General features: G+C 33.3%; 5 protein-coding genes across 5 annotated transcripts; 4 read left to right on the top strand and 1 right to left on the bottom strand.

Annotated features, from left to right (window-relative positions):
• LOC107619957 (SNF1-related protein kinase regulatory subunit beta-2-like) lies at window positions 367-1616 on the top strand. Its single transcript, XM_016322183.1, has 2 exons — window positions 367-675; window positions 1317-1616. Exons 1-2 carry the CDS (start codon window positions 367-369, stop codon window positions 1614-1616), a joined length of 609 nt encoding a protein of 202 aa, XP_016177669.1.
• On the bottom strand, window positions 3022-6161 carry LOC107619956 (transcription factor bHLH30-like). Its single transcript, XM_021113795.1, has 2 exons — window positions 6013-6161; window positions 3022-3472 (listed from the first exon to the last, which is right to left on the bottom strand). Exons 1-2 carry the CDS (start codon window positions 6159-6161, stop codon window positions 3022-3024), a joined length of 600 nt encoding a protein of 199 aa, XP_020969454.1.
• On the top strand, window positions 10908-12935 carry LOC107619955 (zingipain-2). The gene is made up of 4 exons (XM_016322180.2): window positions 10908-11400; window positions 11908-12140; window positions 12227-12358; window positions 12592-12935. Exons 1-4 carry the CDS (start codon window positions 10908-10910, stop codon window positions 12823-12825), a joined length of 1092 nt encoding a protein of 363 aa, XP_016177666.1. The 3' UTR covers window positions 12826-12935.
• Window positions 14537-18340, top strand: LOC107623516 (putative lipase YOR059C). Its single transcript, XM_016325826.2, has 10 exons — window positions 14537-14865; window positions 15401-15468; window positions 15938-16008; window positions 16120-16386; window positions 16631-16794; window positions 16878-16933; window positions 17037-17089; window positions 17347-17515; window positions 17629-17726; window positions 17971-18340. Exons 1-10 carry the CDS (start codon window positions 14765-14767, stop codon window positions 18070-18072), a joined length of 1149 nt encoding a protein of 382 aa, XP_016181312.1. The 5' UTR covers window positions 14537-14764; the 3' UTR covers window positions 18073-18340.
• Window positions 22206-24672, top strand: LOC107622960 (14-3-3-like protein C). The gene is made up of 7 exons (XM_016325045.2): window positions 22206-22469; window positions 22612-22915; window positions 23020-23107; window positions 23274-23383; window positions 23495-23643; window positions 24159-24211; window positions 24302-24672. Exons 1-7 carry the CDS (start codon window positions 22406-22408, stop codon window positions 24302-24304), a joined length of 771 nt encoding a protein of 256 aa, XP_016180531.1. The 5' UTR covers window positions 22206-22405; the 3' UTR covers window positions 24305-24672.

Raw genomic sequence — 24889 nt, 5'->3', positions numbered from 1 at the left:
AACAGAATGCACAATCTCTTCCCCCATTCAACTCAGAGTCAACAGTTGATCAGTGACGACCCTGCTGTAAGTAGTTTTACCTAGAACAATTATATATATACTGTGTGTATGAATATTATCTTCATTAATACGTAAGCTAATGTGATTCTGCATTGGTTATTACTTTGGAGTTAACAATGAAGTCGAATGTTAGAGAAAGAAAACTGATCACTAACCATAGAACCGTTCTGAAAAAAAGTGTAGTGTATGTCATGATAAGTTATGATATCTTTAATTTTGTGATAGTTATTAGTTGATGAGTATATATGTATGTATGAATATGAAATTAAAAAGCAAGGCTAAGCTAGTGTATGTAACTGGTGGTGCATGAGCCAGCGGCAAATACTGCAAGATGGGTACGTAGAAAGAGTGGTACATGAAGGATTGAAATATGTGAATATTACTTGGAAGCACCCAGTAAACTGGGACGTTGCTGTTACAGGATCATGGGACAACTGGCAAACCAGGGAAGCCCTGCAGTTGCAGACTCCCCCTCATGTTTATGGCATTTTTAAAGCACTCAAAACAGGTGTCTATCATTACCGTTACATTGTAGGTGGCTATCACACCCATGCTCCAGAATTCCCCTGGGCTCTTGATGCTTCTGGTTGCCCCTACAATATCTTGGATTTGCGGGTACTTCTACACATCTTGGACTACTTCTCCTCTGATATGTTGTTAATTAGGGGTGAGCACGGTAGTGGGTATCCGATTACGTATCCGAACCCGAACCGAACCGAACCAATTAAATTGGTTCTGGAACTAACGGGTAATCGGATTCAACCCGAACCAAATCAATGGCCTTTGTTAGTGATTGGTTTGGGTATCGGTTCTGGAGATGCAGAATCCCAACCAACCTATAAACCCAATCATATATTAATTAAATAAAAAAAAAAAATATATATGACTTTTAGTGAGATTATTCACTATTAATATGTTTAGATTTTAATGAGTTTAGTTTTTAATGTATTTGGTGTTTAACATGTTTAGATTATTTATATTAATGTTACATGTTTATTGTATTTGTTGAATTTTTAAAATAAAAATTTGGTTTTTTTATGAATTTCAAAGTCATCGGGTACCCAATTATCTGAACCGAACCAATCCATTCTTAATCGATTTGGTTTGGTTCGGATACATATACAAAAAAATATAAATCTGAATCAAATCGAACCAATTATATTTTGATCGATTCAATTCTAATTTCACATTGAACCCAAACCAAACCGACCAGTGCTCACCCCGTTGTTAATGCTTAACCATATCCATATTTGCAGGATTTTATTCCAGAAATGGTTGCAACGTTAGGTGATACCGAATGTCCTCCATCCCCACCATGGAGTTATGATAACATGCCCTTCAATGACAAAGAGTTTGACAAGCCTCCGCCCAAGTTACCACGAAAACTACCACTGATAACAAGTGATGACCCTTCTTATTCATCCACGATTCTCCCTAGACCCTCACATGTGGAACTCAATCATCTATATATCCACAAAACCCACGGGCCTGGGGGTGAATTCAGGGCCCTGCGTTCCACCCAGAAGTTTGGACACAAATATGTCAGCATTGTTTGAACTATGTTGGGCTCATGAGACCATTTATTTGTTTGTTAACGTCAGTAATGTAGTACGTAGGAAATTTTATTGGAATAGGTGATGAGCAGTCAGCAATCTATTCCCTTCTAAAAACACTGGTGGTAACATTATTTATATATTTATAAATTACAATACATATTCATCTGATGTATGTTCTAGAATTGTAAGGATTATAATATATAGATATATAGATCGATATATGTGGCTATTATACCCCCTAACTTCCACTATAGCTCCATAAGCATGAGCTAATAACCTTGCAAAAAATGAAATGTTGGACTCATAATGGGTATTCCACTAATGTCTTTTCATCAGTTTAAAAACAAAAAAAGGGGACAAATTCCACAACTAACATAACTGCAGTGTGCCACTAAAGGGATAAAAAGAAGTCGATAGGGTGAATACATGTATGATATGGTCATGGTTGAAATTTGAACCAATGATGCCTTCTGAGACAACAAAGGAAGCGTATAGGCCCACTACGGAACAAGTGATGCGTGCATTGCATTGCATTTCCCTTGACTATTAGGCTTTTCGGGGTTGGCAGACTTTAAAGAATAAATAAAATCAAAGATAGGAGACTCGAATTCACAACTTTTTATATGAGTATGAGAAGAATATGTCATTTGAACTATAACTCATTGGCATGTGGCACTTTTCATTGTTTTTATCCTTTATTGATAATGAAATTTCGTTATTAATTCATGTACTCATCATTTTAAATTTTTAAATATTATCTTCGTTTTCAATACAAAGAACAAAATAATCTATTTTAAAAATGTAAATATAAAAAAAGCATAAGCCAAGTTAGCTTCAAATTCAATAGCATGAATATTGAACATTTCAAGGGCATGATACATATGAAGTGACAGAGTAATTAACCCCACAACTAATAAACTCATTTAGTTCTGGTTTTATATGAAAATAATAGTTAAATGTTAGACCTTTATTATGATGAATAGTTTAATTAAATATGCTAATTATTTAATAATTTTTAATTATTATTTTTACATAAAAATACTTTTATATGAATAGAGAATAATATTTATTTAGAATAAAATATTCATAATTTTTTTAAAAATATTTTTAATATTTAATTTTATTCAATTTTATTTTTAATATTTTTAATTTATGTTAAAATTACTCCCCCGTATTAATTTAATCTAAAATATTAGAAATAAAATTAAAAACCTCTGAAAATAGTCTTAATACAAACAAAAAACGTTATGAACAAAATTAAATATTAGAATTTTTTTTTTAAAAAAATCGTAAACGTAATTGTCCAAAATATACTTTATCCATAACCCATTTATTTATAACCAGAAGACACTTATGAAACAACTCCTAACAAAGCATATGTTGTGAATGAAGATGAAAAATATTATTAATTGTAGCATGAGACAGCAGATGTTTGAAGACAGCGTAGTCTTCTATTGTGGATTGGATGTGAGGTGAGTAGAGAAGACAGTGACTGATGAAGATTCCTTGCAAGAACTTGGCATGCCTCAACACTACTCATCATATCCCCTTTGCAGTAACAAGTATACACAACTTCATTCTTCACTCTGTCTCCCAGAGTGGATACTTGTGCACTCACCAATTGAAGTTGGAGGCCATCAAATGTTTGTCTTAGATCAGATAGCAGATCAGGCGGGTATTCGCAGCACACGGTTGCCCTGTAAGACATTGATGATCCATCTCCTTCTTCAGTTGCTTCAACTTTCACTTCATTGGAATCCATTGGGATCAGGAACCCTTTGCTTGCTTCCTCTGCATTCTTCTTCAATTCCTTCACTTGCTTAACAACTTCACCCAGTAACGTCAGCTTTGTCCATCTAACATTAGCATTTTTTTTAATTCATAGAAGACCATTATATTTATATATAAAATAATGAATTAATTAAAACAAATGATTATTGGAGGAGGGGACTTCACAAGCTCCCCCTTATCATTATCATTCATGCTGGGATTGTTTTTATTGAAAAGCCTCTAAATAATATCGACTTGTTATGTGCTTTGTGAAACTGCTACCATGTTTGCTTCAATTTGTTGTTAATACTTGGAAAGAAAAAAAAGATATGAATATTCACTTCACCTTCGACATAATTAATAAAGAAAAGAAAAAGGTATATATACGTACGTGCGTAGTAACCATACTTGAAGATAATAATAATAATTGCAAGTATGATTACCTTGTTTATAATTTTCTATATGTTTTTATTGATTACGAATAAAATGTAAATAAAGAACAATTGCACTTACACATCAATTTGCTGAGTTTCAGTCCATGCATGTTCATGATTGAGCATGTTCTAAAATTCAAAATTGTCTCTACTAGATGGATTTCCGAAAAAACCGGGCTATCTTCCTGTGGGTGTATGGACTATTGAGCTTAGCTATCACATGAAAATTATTTAATTTTAAGTTCATGTTCTCCTCATAACGATTATTCATTATTAAACATCAGAACAAGCATGCATGTAAAGCCACATTAATGCCAAGGCATTGTAGTTCGGTTATGTCACGCAATGCAAGTTCTCTCAATCGATACCATATATTTAGGGTTAACTACAATTTTAGTCCCTAAGGTATACGTCAAAAATTTTTTTCGTCTTGAACCTTTTTTTCATACAAAATCGTCCCTAAGATTTAACTTGATTTTAAAATCGTTCTTATCTTAGGGACAAAAACTGTACAGAGGTGGCCATAGAAGCGGAAACAGAGGCAGATAGTGGGCAACTTTTTCTTCTTCCATTTTCCCTTCTTCTTCTTTCCTTCCCCTCTTGCAGGAGTAGAAATACTCTGTTTCTTTTTCTTTTTTTTTATAAATTTTTTTATTATGAGTAACTTGGTCTAAAATTTTAATATAGGGCGCGAGTCGCGGCACTGCGAAGGGGAGAGCCAAGCAATAGTGAGGGCGACGACGAGGCTTTCTATAGAAGGTGTGAGGGAGATAAATATGTTGAAGGTATAATTGTCTAAAGGAAGATTTTAAAATTACGTTGAACTTTAAAGACAATTTTATATGTAAAAAAATATTGAGGACAAAAAAAATTTTCGACTTATACTTTAAGGACCAAAATCGTACTTAACCCCATATATTTATATTTTTATATGATACCAACAATAATGATTACTAGCCAACGAGTTATAACTCAAATGACATAGTCTCTCCATACTAATTTAGAGGTCGTCACGGGTTCGAGTCTTCCTATTTTTTTGATAAAAAAAAAGGGAGAAAATGATACTCCCCCTCCCCTCTATTTATAAAATGTACATTTCTCTCCCTTATAACTTTTAAAAAATTTCCTCTTTAATCCATTTTAAATTTTGTGTTAACTAATGTTAAATTTATCCATTTTTCAAGAAAAAATAAATTATTTTTTTATAAAAATACCTTTTAACAAAAATTTTATTTTTTGTCATTAATTAATAATTAAAAAATTATTGAAGGGTATCTTAAAAAAATAATTTAATTATCAAATTTTTTTAAAAATATTTTGATAAAAATACAATTTAATTAATAAAAAAAATAATTTATTAAAGAGTATTTTGATAAGCAAAATTTAATTACAAAAAAATAAATTTTTTGTTTAAATATATTTTTGTAAAAAATAATTTATTTTTTCTTTAAAAATGGATAAAGTTAACATTAGATAATACAAAAAATTTAAAATGGATTAAAGAAGAAGTTTTTTAAAAGTTATAAGAGAGAAAAAAATATATTTTAGAGATAGAACGAAGGAGAATATTATTTTAACATTTCTCAGTAAAGAAAACAAGAATGATGACTACATGCAAGAATTTTTTGCAATGAACAATGATAGGGTTCATACATAAAGCGATGAGGCCGCAGATAAAGATAAAGGAATACCCAAATTAGTCGTTAAAAAAGTTAGTTAGATGTTTTAATTTTCAATAAATTTTAATTATTAAATTAATTTTTAAATTTTTATTTTATTAAAAAAATTAGTTTTCACATTAAATGTGTTAGAATATAATTAAGATCAATTAGAATCAATTAGTATATCTGAATATTTATTATAGAATATTACGTCTTCATTATTACGATTCTTTTAGTCCCCTATAAATACCCTTCTATATTGTATCATTTTAGACAACTTGAATAGACAACTTGAGTACACACAAATCCTTCCTCCACTTTAATTTCTTATTTCTAACATGGTATCAGAGCCATGGTATCCTCCTTGAAGATGATAGGTTGTTTTCCTTGCGGTGAAATTACCGTAGTTTTTGCACTTTTTTTTCTATGCCATCTTTCTTTACCTTTTGTCACTCTTTTGATGCTTTTTCACCGCACCGACTAGCTTATTCTCTCCGTCTTGTGCCTTTTCGAGTCAAATAATGATCAAACACCAATGTCGTCCGCTGTTTTCCTATTCTCATGAAGATATCATATAGTTTTTGCTCTCTTTCGGCAGTTCCGTCTGTGTTTCTCTCGTGGCAGTTCCGTTTGCATTCTCTTGTGGCAGTTCCATCTGCGTTCTCTCGTAGCAGTTCCATCTGCGTTTCGTCTATGTTTCCTTGTGGCAGTTCCGTCTGCGTTTCTTTGTGGCAGTTCCATCTGCGCTTCCTTCAGACAAGTGGCAATTCCGTCTGTGCTTCCTTCCGACAAGCGGCGGTTCCGTCTGTGCTTCCTTCCGACAAGCGGCGGTTCCATCTGCGCTTCCTTCCGACAAGCGGCAGTTCCGTCTGCGCTTCCTTCAGACAAGCGGCAGTTCCGTCTACGCTTCCTTCAGACTAGCGGCAGTTCCATCTGTGCTTCCTTCTGGCAGTTCTGTCTGCACCCATTTTATCAGTTTATGCAGTTTTTTTTCCTCTTTATTTCGTTGTTTTAAATAAGTTTCAAACTCAAGATGTCACTTGAGTTTGAGGGGGGATGTTAGAATATAATTAGGATCAATTAGGATTAATTAGAATTATTTAGTATATCTGAATATTTATTATAGAATATTACGTCTTTATTATTACGATTCTTTTAGTCCCTATAAATACCCTTTTATATTGTATCATTTTAGACAACTTGAATAGACAACTTGAGTACACACAAATCCTTCCTCTAATTTAATTTCTTATTTCTAACAAAATGATTGATCTATATATATGAAGAGAGTAATATAAGAATTTGACTTTATTAAATTCTAACATAAATTGATTTGTCTATTTTTTCAACTAAAACTTAACTCGAGAATTGACATGTCTAACGAAATAAAAGATTAGATATTGATTTGATGATTAAAATTTTTCAAGATAAAATTGTTTGACTAAAAAAAATTTTTGGTGTTGTAAAATAAAAAAGATATATAAAATAAAGAAGTATAAATAGAAGACTTTAATATTATAATTTACTAATATTATTATCTCACTATAATAGAAGTAATTCATATATATTTACTAATATATGTAGTAACGTATATATAAAAGAAAGAGAAGAATATTTTATATATTGACAGTGAAGATATAAGAAATATAGAGAAGTTTTATTATTGATTGTATGTAATTCTTTTGCCTCAGTTCATGTTTTTATAGGCGTACAAAATGTGCTTTTCAAACTTCATTAAGTTTGCTTCATTCTAAGAACTTGTTTCTTTTAACATAGGAAAAGTGAGTCACCCATAAATAGACATCTATTCTTATTCATCCTCGTCACAACACTCTCCTTTAGATGTCCATTTTTGATTATGTCTCATTAAAATCTTACTAAAGAAAAATTCAATGGAAAAAAAAATTTAGTGAAGGAAAAAAGAGTATAAAATCTTTTGTGATGAGAACTACCTCATTAAAAACCTTGTCAAGAAAAATCCAACGGGGAAAAAAAGGAAAAAAAGAGTACAGTCTCCCCTTCTTGTCGACATTATTTAATATTTAGAAATTGGCGCATCCAAATCTGATGTACTAATCTTTTAAATGAGGATTTTGGGAGTGACTTTGTAAACAAATCTGATAGATTATCACTTGAGCAGATCTGTTGGATATCAATTGTCCCTTGATTTTGAAGATCATGAATGAAGAAGAATTTGAGAAAGATATGCTTTGTTCTATCACCTTTGATATATCCACCTTTAAGTTGAGCATTGAGCAATGCATGCTGTATCTTCAAACAGAATAGTTGGAGCTATATCTTATGATCAATCAGTCCACATGATGACAGGATATATTGGATCAAACTCCTAAGTAAAAAACACTCGCGACTTGTTTCATGTATCGCTAGTATTTCAGCATGATTAGAGGATGTTGCTGCAATTGTCTATTTCGTGAACATCTATAATATAGCTATACCACCATATGTGAACATGTATCTTGTTTGAGATCTCCATTTGTATGGATCAGACAAGTATCATGCATCTGCATAGCCAGCTAGTTATGACTTGGATCCATATGGATAAAACAATCCCATATCAATCGTTTCATGAAAATATCGAAAGATTTGTTTGATTCTATTCCAATGTCTTCTGGTTGGAGAGGAACTATATCTTACTAGTAAATTCACCGCAAATATGTCAGATAGTGTATTATTAGCAAGATACGTTAGTGCTCCAATGGCATTAAGATATGGTACTTCAAAATCAAGGATATCTTCATTTTCTTTTTTATGACGGAATTGATCATTTTTCACATCTAAAGATCTTACGATCATTGGAATACTTAATGGATGTGACTTATCCATATAAAATCTCTCCAACATCTTTTCTGTATATGTTGTTTGATGAATAAAGATACCATTTTTTGCATGCTCGATCTGCAGGTCGAGACAAAATTTAGTCTTTTCAAGATCTTTCATCTCAAACTCTTTTTTTAGAGCTTTTATAATTGTTAGAATCTCTTCAGGGGTTCCAATGATATTTAAATCATCAACATACACAACAATTATAATGAATCCAGATGCAGATTTCTTTATGAAAACACATGGGCAGATATCATCATTCTTAAATCCGTTTTTGACCAGATACTCAGTAAGACGATTATACCACATTCGTCCAGATTGCTTTATACCATATAAAGATCTTTGCAATTTGACTGAGTATAACCTCTGTGAATATTTATTGGATGATTTAGATATCTTTAATCTTTTAGGGACTTTCATATAGATATCACGATCTAATGATCCGTATAAGTAGGATGTTACCACATCCATTAAATGCACATGTAGTTTATGGTATGCGGATAAACTGACCAAATAACGCAATGTTATTGCATCCACTACAGGGGAATATGTTTCTTCATAATCTATACCGAACCTTTGTGAAAAACCTTATGCCACAAGTCGAGCCTTGTAGCGTCCAATTTCATTTTTCTCATTTTGTTTTCTCACAAATACCCATATGTATCCAACAGGTTTTACATCTTCTGGTGTACAGACTACAGGTCCAAAGACTTCACATTTTGCAAGTGAGTCTAACTCAGCCTTCATAGCTTCTTCCCATTTTAGCCAATCATTCCTTTGTCGACATTCTTCGACTGTTTTTGACTCAAGATCCTTACTTTCATGCATGATGTGTAACGTCACATTATATGCAAATATTTCATCGACAATTGTCTTATTTCGATCCGATTTTTCTCCTATAAAGACATAATTTATCGAGATCTCGTCATTTACACAAATTTCAGGTACCTGAACGTCTTCTGGCATCAAAACTGTATCAGAGTTTTGGACAACTGCAAGTGTTTTTACTATGTCTTTATCTTTTTCAACAGGAGTATTATTTACCTCTTTTTTTTTCGAGAATTTTTGTCTTTGGAATCGACAGGCCTACCACGCTTCTGATGTGAATTTGCTTCGGTAGCCATTTGTCCGACTGGGACATCAATTCGGATTGGAGCTTTTTCAGTTGGTATATAGGATTTAGTAATCATTTTCGTATCAGAAAATACATCAGGCAATTCATTTGCTATTTTTTGCAAATGTATAATCTTTTGAACTTCTAGTTCCAATTTTCCTGATCGAAGATCTAAATGCATCAAGGATGATACATTCTAATTAAGTTCCTTTTTAGAAAGCTTATTCTCTCTCCCTAATGTTGAAAATTTTGATTCATCAAAATGATATTCTGTAAATTCAGCTTTAAATACATCTCCTTTTGATGATTATACATTTCTTCAAGGTTTTTTCACAGATCTGCAAGATCTTTTAGTGTAAGATATTCATTTTTCAATCCTTCGTCAAGATGCCAACAAAGAAAGATCATGGCTTTGGCCTCATTCTTTTGGGATGCATTATTTTCAACCTTAATGGTATTTACAAGATCCATTGAATCAAGATGAATTTCAGCATCTAATATCTATGATAAGTAGTTGTTTCCAGATATATCAAGAGCATTAAATTTAAGATGAAAGAGTTTTGACACAATAAAAATTTATTACCTGAATCTTCCTAAATTTTGATCGGAGTCTCGTGCTGATAATATGTTGTAAAATAAATAAATAAGGAAGAGGAAAGAAATATAAAATAAAGAAGTATAAATAAAAGACTCAACTATTAAAGTTCATCAATATTATTATCTCATTGTAATAGAAGTAATTCATATATATTTACTAATATATGTAGTAATGTATATATAAAAGAGAGAGAAAAATTTTTATATATTGACAGTGAAGATATAAAAAAGATAGAGAAGTATTGTTATTGATTGTATATAATCTTTTTGTCTCAGTTCATGCTTTTATAGGCGTACAAAATGTGCTTTTCAAATTTCATTGAGTTTTCTTTATTCTAAAAAGTTGTTTCTTTTAACATAGGAAAAATGAGCCACCTATAGATAGACATCCATTCTTATCTATTCTCGTCACAATATTTGGAGATTAGTATGATTACTATGCTATATTACTCAATAAAAAAGCTAATAAATTGAGAATAATGAAATTTGACTAATATTAGTTTTTTTTCCTTTCTCTATTTATTATTTATAACACAAATGATAACGATGTAAAATTACCTTTTATCACAAGAAAATCATAAACACAGACTACTAAAGAAAATTTCCTATTCGAGTTGCTCCTATAGAGATCACCATCATCCATTAGATCAAGTTTCAAATTCAAGGGTAGATAACTACATTTTATTCAGCAACTTGCAAATTTCCCTTATATCAAGTGAAAATTCATAAGCTAAATGCATGCATATGGCCTAACCACTCTCAATCCATCACTATAAATATGTTAAAATGATGTACGAGGAATGCACATCTATCTTCATTCTAACATTACTTATTTGATTTGCTTATAATTAATATAATTAAGTTTGAATAAAAGATGATTTCCCATGCCTCAAACATTCTTGTTCTCCTCTTCTTCTTATGTACTACATTATTCATATCTTTTTCTTCTAGTACAAGCTTTCCAACCCAATACTCCATACTGGGTCCTAACCTGGACAGGGCTCTTTCAAAGGATGAAGCCATGCTACTATTCCAACTATGGAAGAAAGAGCATGGACGAGTCTACATTGACCTAGATGAGATGACAAAGAGATTTGAGATTTTTGTGTCTAATTTGAACTACATCACGGGTTCTAATGCAAAGAGAATGTCATTATCACCTTCTCATCATCACCATCTTCTTGGTGTGAGTAAGTTTGCTGATTTGAGCCCAACTGAGTTCAAAGAAATGTACTTGCACGACTTTGAAATGGCGACTGATGACAATGGCATGAAGGGAATTAATGAGGTATCTTGTCAAGCTCCTTCATCCTTGGATTGGAGGCAAAAGGGAGTTGTCACCCCGGTTAAGAGCCAAGGAACTTGTGGTAAGTTTTTACTTCAATTAGCGTTTGTTTTGAAGTACTGAGACAGAGACTAAGAGACTGAGACTCAATATTATGTTTGTTGGTTTAGAGACTGGTATATTAAACTTTCTGTTTCTGTCTCCAAAAAGTAGAGACACATGGGACTAAAATTTTTAGAGATAGAGACTGAAATTTTAATAACATTTTATACTTAAAATACCATCATTTCAATTAATTAATTTCAATTTTACCCTTTGTACAAATTAAAATACAGTTTCATCTCTTAGTCTCTGTCAGTTTTTCCGTCTCTATCTCTCTACCAAACACTAATAATTTAAAAGACGAATACAGAAAAATAGTTTTATACACATATCTAATGTAATATTATATAAAAAAAAATAACTACTTTTTTTATCAACTTCATAAATGATTATTCAGAATAACGAATATAATTAGACATCAGTTTATCAAAATTAAATTCAGAGTATGCGCAAATATAATATGTTTTGAATAATTTATTGTTACTAGGAAGCTGTTGGGCATTCTCAGCGGCAGGTGCAATTGAAGGAGTAAACGCTATAGCAACAGGGGAGCTTATTAACCTTTCAGAGCAACAGATTCTGGATTGTGATCCTGAAAGCAATGGTTGTTACGTGGGATATGTGGATAAAGCGTTCGATTGGGTTATGAGCAATGGTGGCATTGCCTTAGATGCTAATTATCCTTATGAAGGAGAGAAGCTTACCTGCCAATCATCCATGGTCAAGTTTGTTTACATTAATTTTATTTCTCCTTGTTAAGTTTTTTAGCTTAATTTATTTTCTTTTTCTGTTTCTGTATTTAACAGATTGTACACAATACTGCAACCATTGATGGCTATGGACACGTTCCACAATCAGACGAGGGACTCTTGTGTGCCACTGCTAAACAACCTGTTAGTGTGTGCCTCAACGCAAATGACTTTCAATTTTACCATTCTGTAAGTATTTTATTTTACCAATGCTAATTTTTCTAGCTAATTTATTCAATATAATACATATACGTACGTACATACATGTTAATGTTGCAAGTCTGATAAATGTATGAAGTTAGTCTCACGTAAAAAAAACAAAGAAGAGTACAGAGTTTATAAGATGAGAGATCTATTAATTTATCTTCTCATTTTATGTTCTCTCACTTGATTAAGGCATCACTTTTTTTTCTTATTTCCAGGGAATATATGATGGTGAGAACTGTGCGCCAACTGATTATACAAATCACTGTCTGTTAATTGTGGGTTATGATTCCAAAGAGGGACAAGATTTTTGGATTGTGAAGAATTCGTGGGGCGATAACTGGGGATTGAATGGCTATATATGGATCAAAAGGAACACTAATTTACCATATGGGGTCTGTGGAATCAATGCTGCGGCCTATATACCAATCAAAAACACCATTCATCCTTAGAACGCCAAGTATTAGTTTCATGTGATCACACCATTTCTCAACATTAAACAATCACAAGTGCTAACTTAAAGCACAAATCACTATTTAGTATTACACATTCTAGTGTTTCTTAAGTAGCTTGAACATGAAGGAACATAGTCAAAGTAAAGAATTTATTATGTAAGGCAGGAAGTACTATAATTAAGAATTTATTATTCACTATATTCTACTTCTGCAATATGAAGGGGTTAACAAGCTCAAATTCTTCCTGTCCTTGTCTCTGCAACTTTTCATCATAGTGAAAAACAAGTTTAGTTTATCATGGTCATGATAACCTGTTATTCCCTCGGTTTCAAGAAGAGAAGGCATACCTTAATTATGCTTTACACAAGCAGGTGTCCTCTAATAATGTTGTCTTTTTTCGAAACATACAAAAGAAAATAATTAAGAAACGAATGAATTGCAGTGCGTGTAACATGGGTAGGAATAGAATGAACGAGGTTTAGCCTCCAAGACCAAGAGCTAGCTAGGTCAGTACGTAGTTGTAATATTAGGTAGTGAATTTTGGCGGAATATCATTGATTGTAATTCAATATAGTACCTAACCCAGCCATTATTTGTCTTAACTAATTGAAGCAGCCCTTATTCTATATATTTCGAAAACAAATAATATGCTTTTTCTCCTTAGCGACTGCTTAACTGTTGTATTTTTTTTTATCAAAGATACGAAGACTTCAACTCGCAACTTTCCTATTTGAGTATGGAAAAACTGCTTAACTATTATCTTTATGAATAATGAATAATATTATTATACATCTAAAAATTTTTGTTAACTAAATTTAACTAAGATAATCTAATATTAATAAAAATCAATTATGGATAATATTACTCCAAATTTTGTTATTTAATTTTAGAAAAAGTATAAGTAGACAATGAAAATATTAAATAATGTGAACAATGGATATATCGGATGTTCAATTTATTAGGTGTATGGATGGTTATCCTAATATTAATATTTAGGTGAATAATTTGGGGTATAGTGTGTTTTTATTTTATTAAGCCAATTTTAAAATCTATTATTTACAAAAATTATTATCTACCTAACAAAGTCCTTAATTTTTATTAGACTTAGTTCATAAAAAAATTTGAACACCTAATATTATTCTATTTTATGTGTGTATTTACTTATATATAATAAACCAACCATAAACTTAGCCTAGTTTTAAAATATTGTATATTCAACGTAAAATCATGACTGTCACGGGAATAAATATTCACCAAATATTTAAGGCAAGTACAAGACACAATGAGAAGCCAAATTTGAGAGAACAATCGTTAGCCACATTTTTGTCTTCTTTTCCATAGCTACGTGTACGATGTATCTCTCTTTTTCTTTATTTATTGTCTTTATTATTATTATTACTAGTTACTGTGGTTAACTGCTGACTCTGACTCACTCATATAACATTTATCTTGTTTGTACTTTGTTCTTCGCATAAATGGGGAATGCAAGCACATTCATTCATTTATATATGAACCTTCTCCTTTCAATTTTTCTTAGCATTGCTTACTGGTTATTGGCTTATTGCATAGTATACAATTTAATACACTCTTATGTATTTATGGCAACAGCTCCATTGATTCACACGCGTTATGTGTACTCACCACAAATTGCTTCTCATTATCGCATTAATGGATCCCAACAAAGGCCTTCTTATTCTTCCTCTGTGGACACAATTTATGTCTTGATTGGTTCAATTGTTTCAATATATATTAAAATAGTTCAAGCGACCACTATCTATGGATTTTTTATTAATTTTTTTAAATTACTGGGTCAAGGTCAACCGAATTAGTTGTAAATTCCAAAGCTTTTGATTCATCAATAAGATTAAGGGAAGTAGATTAATCTAAAGCAGGTAGAAACAGAGGACAGAGAAAGCATAGTGTTGGAGCTCAAGCTATGAGTACTACTACTCAAGGAAACTCTATTGCTATAACTGCTTCCAATATCAACAATGGTCCTGAGCATCTGCTTGTTCTGGTTCACGGTATCATGTCCAGGTATGTGTAAGAGGGTAAAGTTTTATTCGAGTTTACTCTGTGTTCAGATTAGTTGAGTTCAAAATTCAATGTAATAACAATATTTCACTGACGACTGTTTTATATTTAAGGTTGTAATTCTCGCAGGAGGGTTTAGGGTTTAGGGCTTTTGGCTACGAAATTTCTTTGTTCCATTAACTGCCCAGTATTTGATTTATGAATTACAGAAATAGAAGGGGATATATAGAAATAGAATTATAGATTTATCGGTAAAAATTTTTTTTCTAGTTATTTCTAGTTGTGCTAAAAAGGATTCACAATCAATATATTAGTCTTTTAGCTTCCGAGAAAAGGAATGGATTTGTTCCACCTTTAAATCCTTTTGCATGTCTCCCTGAAGTGGAAACTGAAACTTAGTTGAGGAACCTTGTTGCTAACTGTGTAAGAAAAGTTTCTCAGAAGCAATGCACTATCTCTCTAGCAAATGGCTGTCTGTTATTAATCATTTCTTTCAGTTAGTCTCTTACAAAGTTTACTGATCTTTTACCTCGCACAGCTCAAGTGACTGGACGTACACAGAAGCAGAGTTAACAAGGCACCTTGGGAAAAACTTTTTGATTTATGGTAACTATGCCTTCTTATAATTGTGGTTTCTTACCATGCATGTTTGTTATCTTAATTTCTTAAGCAGAAATTGTTATCTGGGATCTGCTTTGTTAGGAAAGTCTTGTTGCGTCGCACAATTAACTAAAAAAGAATTGAAAATGATGGATAGAGTGCGTCATGCTTGTGGCGGTTTTTTTTTTTGGGGGGTGGGGGATTGTGCACAAAAAAGTGGGTCTAGGAAGAGAATCTTTGAGGAATTTATGAATAACACATTGATTCATTGTGGTAGTCTCTATTCTGACTGAGATATCATTGGGTAATGCATGGGAAAATCTACTTTCTCTCAATTAGTGCATTCAAGATAACCTAAACTGTATATGATGACATTAGTTGTCTTGTATGGTGTGTGAATCATTCTTTTGAATTGCTTGCTTAACTCAATTTGAAGCTAGTGTTAACTAGAATCCTTAAAACCTGATGTTTGCAGCAAGTTCATCAAATACTTACACCAAGACATTTTCTGGGATTGATGAAGCTGGAAAGCGATTAGCTGATGAAGTGAGTATTGAAATATACATGGAAACATTTATCTGCCGTAATGATTAGCCTCAAAATTTAGTTTTGATAGCTTGTATGTGTCATCAATTATTTGATGTTACACCTCAACAGGTCATGCAAGTTGTAAAAAAGACAAAGAGCCTGAAAAGAATATCCTTTCTAGCTCATTCTCTAGGAGGCCTCTTTGCTAGATATGCAGTTGCTGTACTTTATTCACCTGATACCTCTACTAGTGGCCAACTTGGTGATTCACAAAACTGTACGATGGAAAATTCAGAGAGAACAAACTTTTCAAAGGGAGGGTTGATTGCTGGGTTGGAGCCAATTAATTTTATAACTTTAGCAACACCACACCTTGGTGTAAGGGGGAAAAACCAGGTTTGTTTAGGATTATTATAGTGCAGATGTTTTTAATATTATCTGAACCATATCTAGAAATGTTGCTATATTCCTTGCTCATAATTCGCTGCTTACATATTAATTTTAACATAGTAGTTTTAACACGGAGAGCAGACTAGGAAAAGTGGGAGAAGGATCAAATAGAATAGGAGATAGTGCTAAGACCTCTTCCTCAATATATCAGTCTTTAGAATTTTGACTGTTTAATGTGAATATTTTTCAGCTTCCATTTCTATTTGGTGTCACCATTTTAGAAAAGATTGCTGCACCGGTAGCTTCTTTATTTGTTGGTAAGACTGGTACTCAGTTGTTCCTTACAGATGGTAATCCCAACAAACCACCTCTTCTTCTGAGGATGGCTTCTGATTGTGAAGATGGAAAATTCATGTATGTAATGAGTCCCTATGTGCTAGCCATAGATTCATATGTTTCAGTAATCCAGTGCTTACAAGATTTTACTGCTTTTGTAGATCTGCACTCGGAACATTTCGATTTCGCACTGTTTATGCCAATGTATCATATGACCGTATCCACTATGCATATTTTCTTTAATCAAACTCGTTTCATATGTCATAAACAAACTTATTGGCTCTTTCTTTCTTTTGGTAATTCCTATAACTTTTATATAGATATGGTTGGATGGCGCACGTCCTCTATAAGGAGGGAAACCGAACTTGGTAAGGTGAAGAAGATAATTTCCCCCTTTTTTTTTCAATCATTCTTGCTTCTTTCTCTGTCCTATTGTAGATAATACTATTAGGGGACACAATGTATTTAGTGTTGAGCCATTTATTAGTTAGAGTAGTTAGTTATAATATATCTTGAAGTTTAGTTCGTTTAGCCGTAACTGCTGAGTCTGTTTTCTCTTAGTTGATTATTACCCTGCCATATCATAAATAACTGTATTTGTATAGTACTAATATTGTGTTCTATTGACAGCCTCCAAGCCAATTTGTGGATGGATACAAGCATGTTGTTGATGTCAAATACTGCACCCCAGTTCCTTCTGATGGGTCCCAATTCACTCCCCGGGCAATGAAAGCTAAGGAGACAGCACAAAATGCAAGCTATACTGAGAATACTGTGGAATACCATCAAATCATGGAAGGTGATTATCATCATCATAATAAGTAACCAAGGATGTGTGATTTACATCCTTGAGACTCTGTTGCATTATCACTATTCACTAAAACCTATTGGTGTGGTTTCAAATTTCAATAGAGGAGATGATCCGGGGATTGCAGCAATTGGGATGGAAGAAAGTAGATGTCAACTTCCGCTCAGCAACCTTGCCTTTCTTTGCTCATTACAACATTCATGTACTGCATCCACCAAAAGTCTTCTATTGAGGGATGATAATGTCATCAATATGGGGGCAAATTACACTTAACTCTCCCATGAATTTTAGTGAACTTGGGTTGGTTATATTTTACAATATACAAGGATAATAAGTATAATAGAGATGGGTTGAAATTTTACCAAATTTTTTATACAATGGTTTATGTCTCTTCTTTTTTTCTTTATTTTTATATTTTTTAACTTGAAATACTCCTCTAATTTCAGGTGAAAAATGAAAGGCTTCACAATGCTGGTGTAGGAGTGATTGCTCATGTTGCTGACAGCTTAAGACAGTCAGAAGCAACAATTTTGGCTCCTAGCTTCTAACTTCAAAGAAATAAAGTCATTATTTTAATTCAAAGGCCATTGATATTTACAGTAGCAAGGGAAAGCAAAAATACAAATTGTCTAATCATGCAGGATCATGGAACTACTTAGTTACTAATGAACTCATCAGAACTCAGAAGCTAATACTCAAATGATATATTGGATAATTCTCAGACTTCTCTTGATTTCTAACAAAAAAAATTATACAAGTTATCTCAAGCAGTACACCACATTTATGATTTAGATAAGCCCTTTGTTTTCAATATTATCGTTCTTTGGCCGTTCCAATATACATTATTACCTACATTAGTTCATGTTCTTCAAAATTAAAAATATCTTGAACAGTTAGTTAATCAACTCTTGAGTCATGATCTTTTTTGGGTAGACTGATATGAGTCATGATCTTCCTTCCACGTTATATGGACGTCATCCATGCTCTTTTTTCAAATATTCCCATGCGCTATAAAAAAAAACTCGCACTTTTGAGGTGAGGTTAGGTGATTCAATTCTAACTTCAGGTCACAAGCCTATCCGTTTATGTGTCATTTCATTTCCACGTTATGTACACGTCAGCCTTGACCTATATATCTTACCTTTTTTTGTTGACTTTCTAGTTCATGTTCTAACAATAAATCTAAAACTCTATATATTAATGGGATATGCAGATAATTTATTTTAAATGACTAAGAATAGCTTAACACCAAAATCAACTTTGATAATAAAAATTAAAAAAAATTAGAAAATAAAATTTTAAATACAAAAAAGGCATATTTATAATTTCTTTATTTAAATGTACTGAAAATAAAGAGTAATTACCCAAATCAGTCCCTGAGGATTTTAAAAGCGGACATTTTAGTCCCCAAAAAAAATTAATACACAAATTAGTCCCCATGGTTTTTCTCCGTCAGACATATTAGTCCCCAGACTATTTTCCGGCGTGACTCATCAACAGAAATTGCTGAGTTGACACGTTAAATCGCACACGTGGCAGTTAAGTGTCCACGTGTGCAAAGAGGACAAAACAGTCCCTAAAGTTTTTTTGAAAAAACGGCGTCGTATTAATACTCCTCATTTCTCATTCTTCTTCATTGAAGGTCGTCCTCATGAAACCCTTGTTCGTCATCTACAGAAATCGACATATCCAGGTTCAGTTTTGATGATTCCAAGTAGAGAAAGTTCATCTTCTTCGAATCATCGTGGAGGGAGACACGGTGGCCCCAATGGTACTGGTCTTATACATGGTGATGTGTGCAGGTTGAGGAACGTTGAAATCACGAAGGGGCAACACCCAAAATGTTTATGCGGTTTGTATGCAATAATCTCCATTTCAAGAACTCGTGAAAATCTGAGCAGGTTGTTTTTTGGATACCCACTATATAAGGTAAACAATTGTTAGTATTTTAGTTAGTTAAAATCAAAAAATTTTGTATTGAATAATCTGTTTTTGGTATGGGCAGGAGAAACTCCCTCATTGCAAATTCTTTGCATGGGTTCACTAGAATTTTCACATCAGCTTTAATGATGGTGTTGCGGAGGTCATGTCTGGTGCGAAGTTGGTTGATAATATGCCACCCGTATGTGAGATTGATTTACCACATTAGGCATTACACCCAAGTTTGCTGTTTCTGAAAGAACCTGATTTGCATTACTATTCACATTCTACAAGAGACGAAATATCAATTCAAATTGCAGTCCAATAAAAAAAATATCAATGCAGTCTCCATGAATTATTAAAAAGCTCAATGTAGTCCCTATGGAAGTTTAAAAAAGATAGTTTTGGTTGGTTTTGGTTTTACCTGTGCTTGTGGAGCTGATTGAGAGACATTGATCTCATCTGCATTATGGTTTGAGGTTCCAGAACTAGAACCAACTCTCACTGTCATTCTCTTATTTGGATTGGTTTGCCTTTTAATTATTGTTGTTGGAGGGCCTTTGCAGGTCTTGTAGTTATGGCCAGTCTCTCCACACTTGCTACAAGTGACCTTAAAAATTTTCTTTACTTTGTTGCCATAAGCATATTTTTTTAACCCTTTATATTATTATATCATATTTCAGAACAAGTATGTTAAATCAAGTTAATATGCACATGCAGAATTTTTCAGAGTTTTGAGCACACGCTTCTTTGAAAAATTAATTTATAACATATTCTATTCATAATTCCCATTGGTTAATCTTATAATATAAGAAAATAATTGCAGAAGTCCATGTATCTCTAGAAACCAAGTTAAATGTGTGCGTTACTAATAAAATAAGTAAAACTATAATCCTGATGTGTATATACTTAGTTCTTTTTAAGCCAATATTATTGAACAATCAAATTAAGGCTTAAAAATAGTTTAACTTTTTGACATCTCCCTTCAAAATTTAAAGCAGCCATCAACACACAATCCCTATTGAAGTAACTCAATAATTCTCATTCATCAACAATTACATTTACAATACTGCATAAATCAGTCATTTAAAAAATTAAAGCAACTCAACTAATAATTTGATATTAGCTACAGTTGTACTTAAAGTAAAACAATTATCAAGTATAAAGCAGCTACAATATCAGCCATTTGAATAATACATAAATCAGCCATTTGAATAATTAAAGTAATTCAAATAATAATTCAATATCAGCCACAATTGTACTTAAAGTAATGTAATTATCAAGTATAAATCAACCATTTTAATACTTGAAGTAACAACAAAAATAACATTTAACTAACAAGAATAACATACCTTTTGTTGGTCTGAAATAAAATTCCACCCATGGATATATTGATCTCCAAGATCTTCTTGCAATAAAGTAAGGAACCACTTCCAACTTTCCTTAGTTTCACTATCCACAACAGCATACGCAATCACATAGAAGTGATTGTTTGCATCTTGACCCACAGCCGACAATAGTTGACCCCCAAAGTAACCTTTCAAGAAACATCCATCAAGTCCGATTAATTTTCTACACCCAGCTTTGAATCCCCTTTTACAAGCCTCTAAACAAATGTATAACTTGCTGAATAATGGAGGTGACTGGGGAATTGGTGTCACATCCAAAATTGTATGACTTCCAGGGTTACTCCTCAATAGCTCGGCCAGGTATTCTCTCAACTTACTGTACTGTGCCCTCTCATTGCCAATCAAACGCTCTCTAGCTTCTTTCAGAGCCCTATATACCATCTTTCCATTTATTATGACATTATAATCAATTTTGATGTGCTCATATGCCTCACTAAGAGTCATGTGAGGTTGAGTTCGGAGCCTCTTTTCTAACTTTTTTGCCACCCATTTCTGACTTGCCATGTTGCTGCCGAATTCTCTAGCACAAGTGTGTTTCGGGATATAAGTTTTTATCTGGTAACTCTTCAATTGAGTATTCCATGCACAATATATAAGCCATGGACAAGGTGACCTATTTGCAGGCCCACTGTTGAGCCCATTTTCATTTACAACAGCAGCATTATTGGATTGGACAGCATCACTTTCTTTTTTATTTTGGACAGCATTGTTATACATATTCACATTCTCCTTAGCCCCATTATCCTCATTTGCATCCTCCACATTTTCTTCCTTCTTGTTCTTTGATTTCCTGGGTTTCTTAATCCTCACAACACCATGTTCACAGTCACACCTAACTCTTACGGTAGTGATGTGGGAGATGAAGTTGCAGAAGGTTTCTGAGTAAAAAGGGGAGTGAATTATGGGGTTTGATGTCTTTTCAAAGTGGATGAAGACATATGGAGGATAACAAAAAGGTGAGAAGCGTTTCTATTAATACGACAACGTTTTATTAAAAATTCTTGGGGACTGTTTTGTCCTCTTTGTACACGTGGACACTTAACTGCCACGTGTGCGATTTAACGTGCCAACTCAGCAATTTCCATTGATGAGTCACGCCGGAAAATAGTCTGGGGACTGATATGTCTGACGGAGAAAAACCATGGGGACTAATTTGTGTATTAATTTTTTTTGGGGACTAAAATGTCTGCTTTTAAAATCCTCAAGGACTGATTTGGGTAATTACTCGAAAATAAAAAGAAATAGTTTGTTTTATTAGTGAGTTAAACTAGTTTATTACCTTGTAATAATAACTTTGATTAATAAAGCCGTAAGTAGAGGAGAATCCAATTGAAAACAAAAATTGATCTTATCAAGATATTGGGTCCAATTCGGTTGAAACTATAGAGATCGCAACCCACTCGAAAATAGACAAATTGAAGAACCTAAATACACGGCTAACAAGAGTAAGGAAAAAAAAAAAAAAGTGTTGTCGTCTTTGCTCACACCACCATTTCTAGAGTGAGAAAAAACCACCCACTATTTAGGAGAGAGAAAGCTCATAGATCCACCCATGGCTTCCCGTGAAAATTTTGTCTACATCGCCAAGCTCGCTGAACAAGCCGAGCGCTACGAAGGTTTCTTCCCTCCTCAACTAATTTTGAATTTTCTCATTTTCTCCCCTTGCTTTTAGTTACTTACATGAACGTGTAATTTTTAGGGTTTTGGAGAATTTCTTTTAATATATGTTTTGTGTCTTTGTTTGCTTTCCCTCTTTAGAAATGGTGGATGCGATGAAGAATGTGGCGAAGCTTAACGTTGAATTAACCGTTGAAGAGAGGAACCTTCTTTCAGTTGGGTACAAGAACGTGGTTGGTTCGCGCAGGGCTTCGTGGAGGATCCTTTCCTCCATTGAGCAGAAGGAGGAAGCTAAAGGGAACAATGTCAGTGTTCAGCGCATAAAGGACTACAGGAAGAAAGTGGAATCTGAGTTGTCAAACATTTGCAGTGATATCATGGATGTTATTGATAATCATCTTATTCCCATGGCCGCTGGTGAATCCAGTGTCTTTTTCAACAAAATGTTAGTGCTTTATTTGTTCCTAGTGGTTTTTCCTTGTTAATAAGCCACACAGAGTCTTCTATGATTTCATCGGTTTTTTTGTTTTGCTTTCCAATTTGTTATAGGAAAGGTGACTATTACCGGTATCTTGCCGAGTTTAAGGCCGGAGATGAGAGAAAAGAGGCTGCTGATCAGTCCATGAAAGCATATCAGGTATGCTAGCTGGCAATCACGCCTCTTTTATATCTGTGTGGTTTGGATAATTGATTGATAGGGTAACTGATTATCACATCCTTTTATAGCTAGAATTCAGACAATATGAATTCCTTACATGTCATGAATTTTAAATGTAGTAATTCCTAAAAAAAATTTATTGCAGGAAGCTTCCTCCATAGCAGACACTGAATTACCACCCACTCACCCCATCAGATTGGGTTTGGCTTTGAATTTCTCTGTTTTCTACTATGAAATCTTGAACTCTCCTGAAAGGTATGCATAACATAATCTTCTTGTCGAAATACATTGTACTCCCCTGTGTTTTGATATGTTAATGCAAAGCCCTCATGAGTATATTTAACATTGTGACATCCTATATTCCAGGGCCTGTCACCTTGCTAAACAGGCTTTTGATTTAGCGATCTCTGAGTTGGATACTCTGAGTGAGGAGTCTTACAAAGACAGCACACTAATTATGCAGCTTCTGAGGGACAACCTCACCTTGTGGACTTCTGACATCCCTGAAGAAGGAGGTGGAAATTAATGTTTTTGAGTTTCTTTGTGACTCTGCTTAACTAATCTGCAAGGCGATGTTGTATATGAAATGCATTTAAATTTGTTAGATTATCCTTTTGAGATTTAATTGGCAATGTTGGTGATATATATAGTTGTCCAATGTTGATATGTTGGCTACTATGATTGGCAGAACCCTTCCCAATATTTTTCTTCTTTTTCTTTAAAAATAATAAAGAAAAGGCAGGAGTGTTTGTTGATAAGTTAACACACTGGGTTTAGATTGGGCTTCTTTCTGGCTATGTTCTCCTACCAACTAGATAGAGCTTCCAACTATATTTAGTGTTAAAACAGGTTCCGAAAGAAGAGATAGTAATAAGGAATAGAGAAAGATACTGTGATTGTTCCTTTGTTTTACTATCTACTGTCCTTATTTTAGTCATTTTTCCTTTGTTTCAAACTTGGTCTTTGAATTTTTGTTTCCTTTTGATCTCTATTTTTGTACTTGTGTTAAGTTCCTTTCTTTTCTTAACAGCTGAGGAACAAAAGGTGGAATCTGCCCGAGCTCCAGGAGGTGAAGCTGCAGAGGTACATCAATTACCCTCTTAGCAGATTTTCCGTCGGGTTTTACTACTTGTACCTTGTACCTTGACATCGTTATCTACTTATCTTTTGCAGTAAAGTGATCCGGGTGTTACTGGCTAGGGATTTGTGTTGTGAATGCAGCTTTTGGTGTTTCTTTGCCTCACCGTTTCATGTCTTTTTCCCGTTGCTTTCTCGATGGAGAAATTTCATAGTTCACCATTAAGATGGTGTAATATAACATCAAGTTAGTTTCTAGATAATTGAACAATGGAATGCGGGATTGTCACCGTCGCATTAGGTTCTGTGCATGTCTTTCTGCCACTGAGGACTTGTGATGCATGTTATTTTTCTGCTGTTTAGTTTGATGCTTCGATTTTACTTATATCTATCCAAAAATAGCCTTCTCATAAATAATATTTTATTTGAACTTGTGAAAGGTATTGAGCAATTCATGTATTTTCCAATTTCTTTTTTCGGGTCTGGTTCCATTTTCATTTCTAAATTCTAAGTAGATTCAGCGCTTTGTAGAGATTTTTTTCGGTCAGACGCTTTGTACATATGAAACTGCAAGTTGCCCAGCCAAATTTGGGCACCACCCGTTCAAAAAGAGATGGGGCTGAGAGAGGATACAGCTAATTAATACAGTTTTTGGTTTTTGGGTAAAGCGAATAAGCTTATAAG

Source organism: Arachis ipaensis, chromosome B10 (assembly GCF_000816755.2).
Source record: "Arachis ipaensis cultivar K30076 chromosome B10, Araip1.1, whole genome shotgun sequence".
Taxonomy (NCBI): Eukaryota; Viridiplantae; Streptophyta; class Magnoliopsida; order Fabales; family Fabaceae; genus Arachis; species Arachis ipaensis.
The sequence above is the reverse complement of the archived record's forward strand: the minus strand, read 5'-3'. Positions and strand labels throughout refer to the sequence as shown.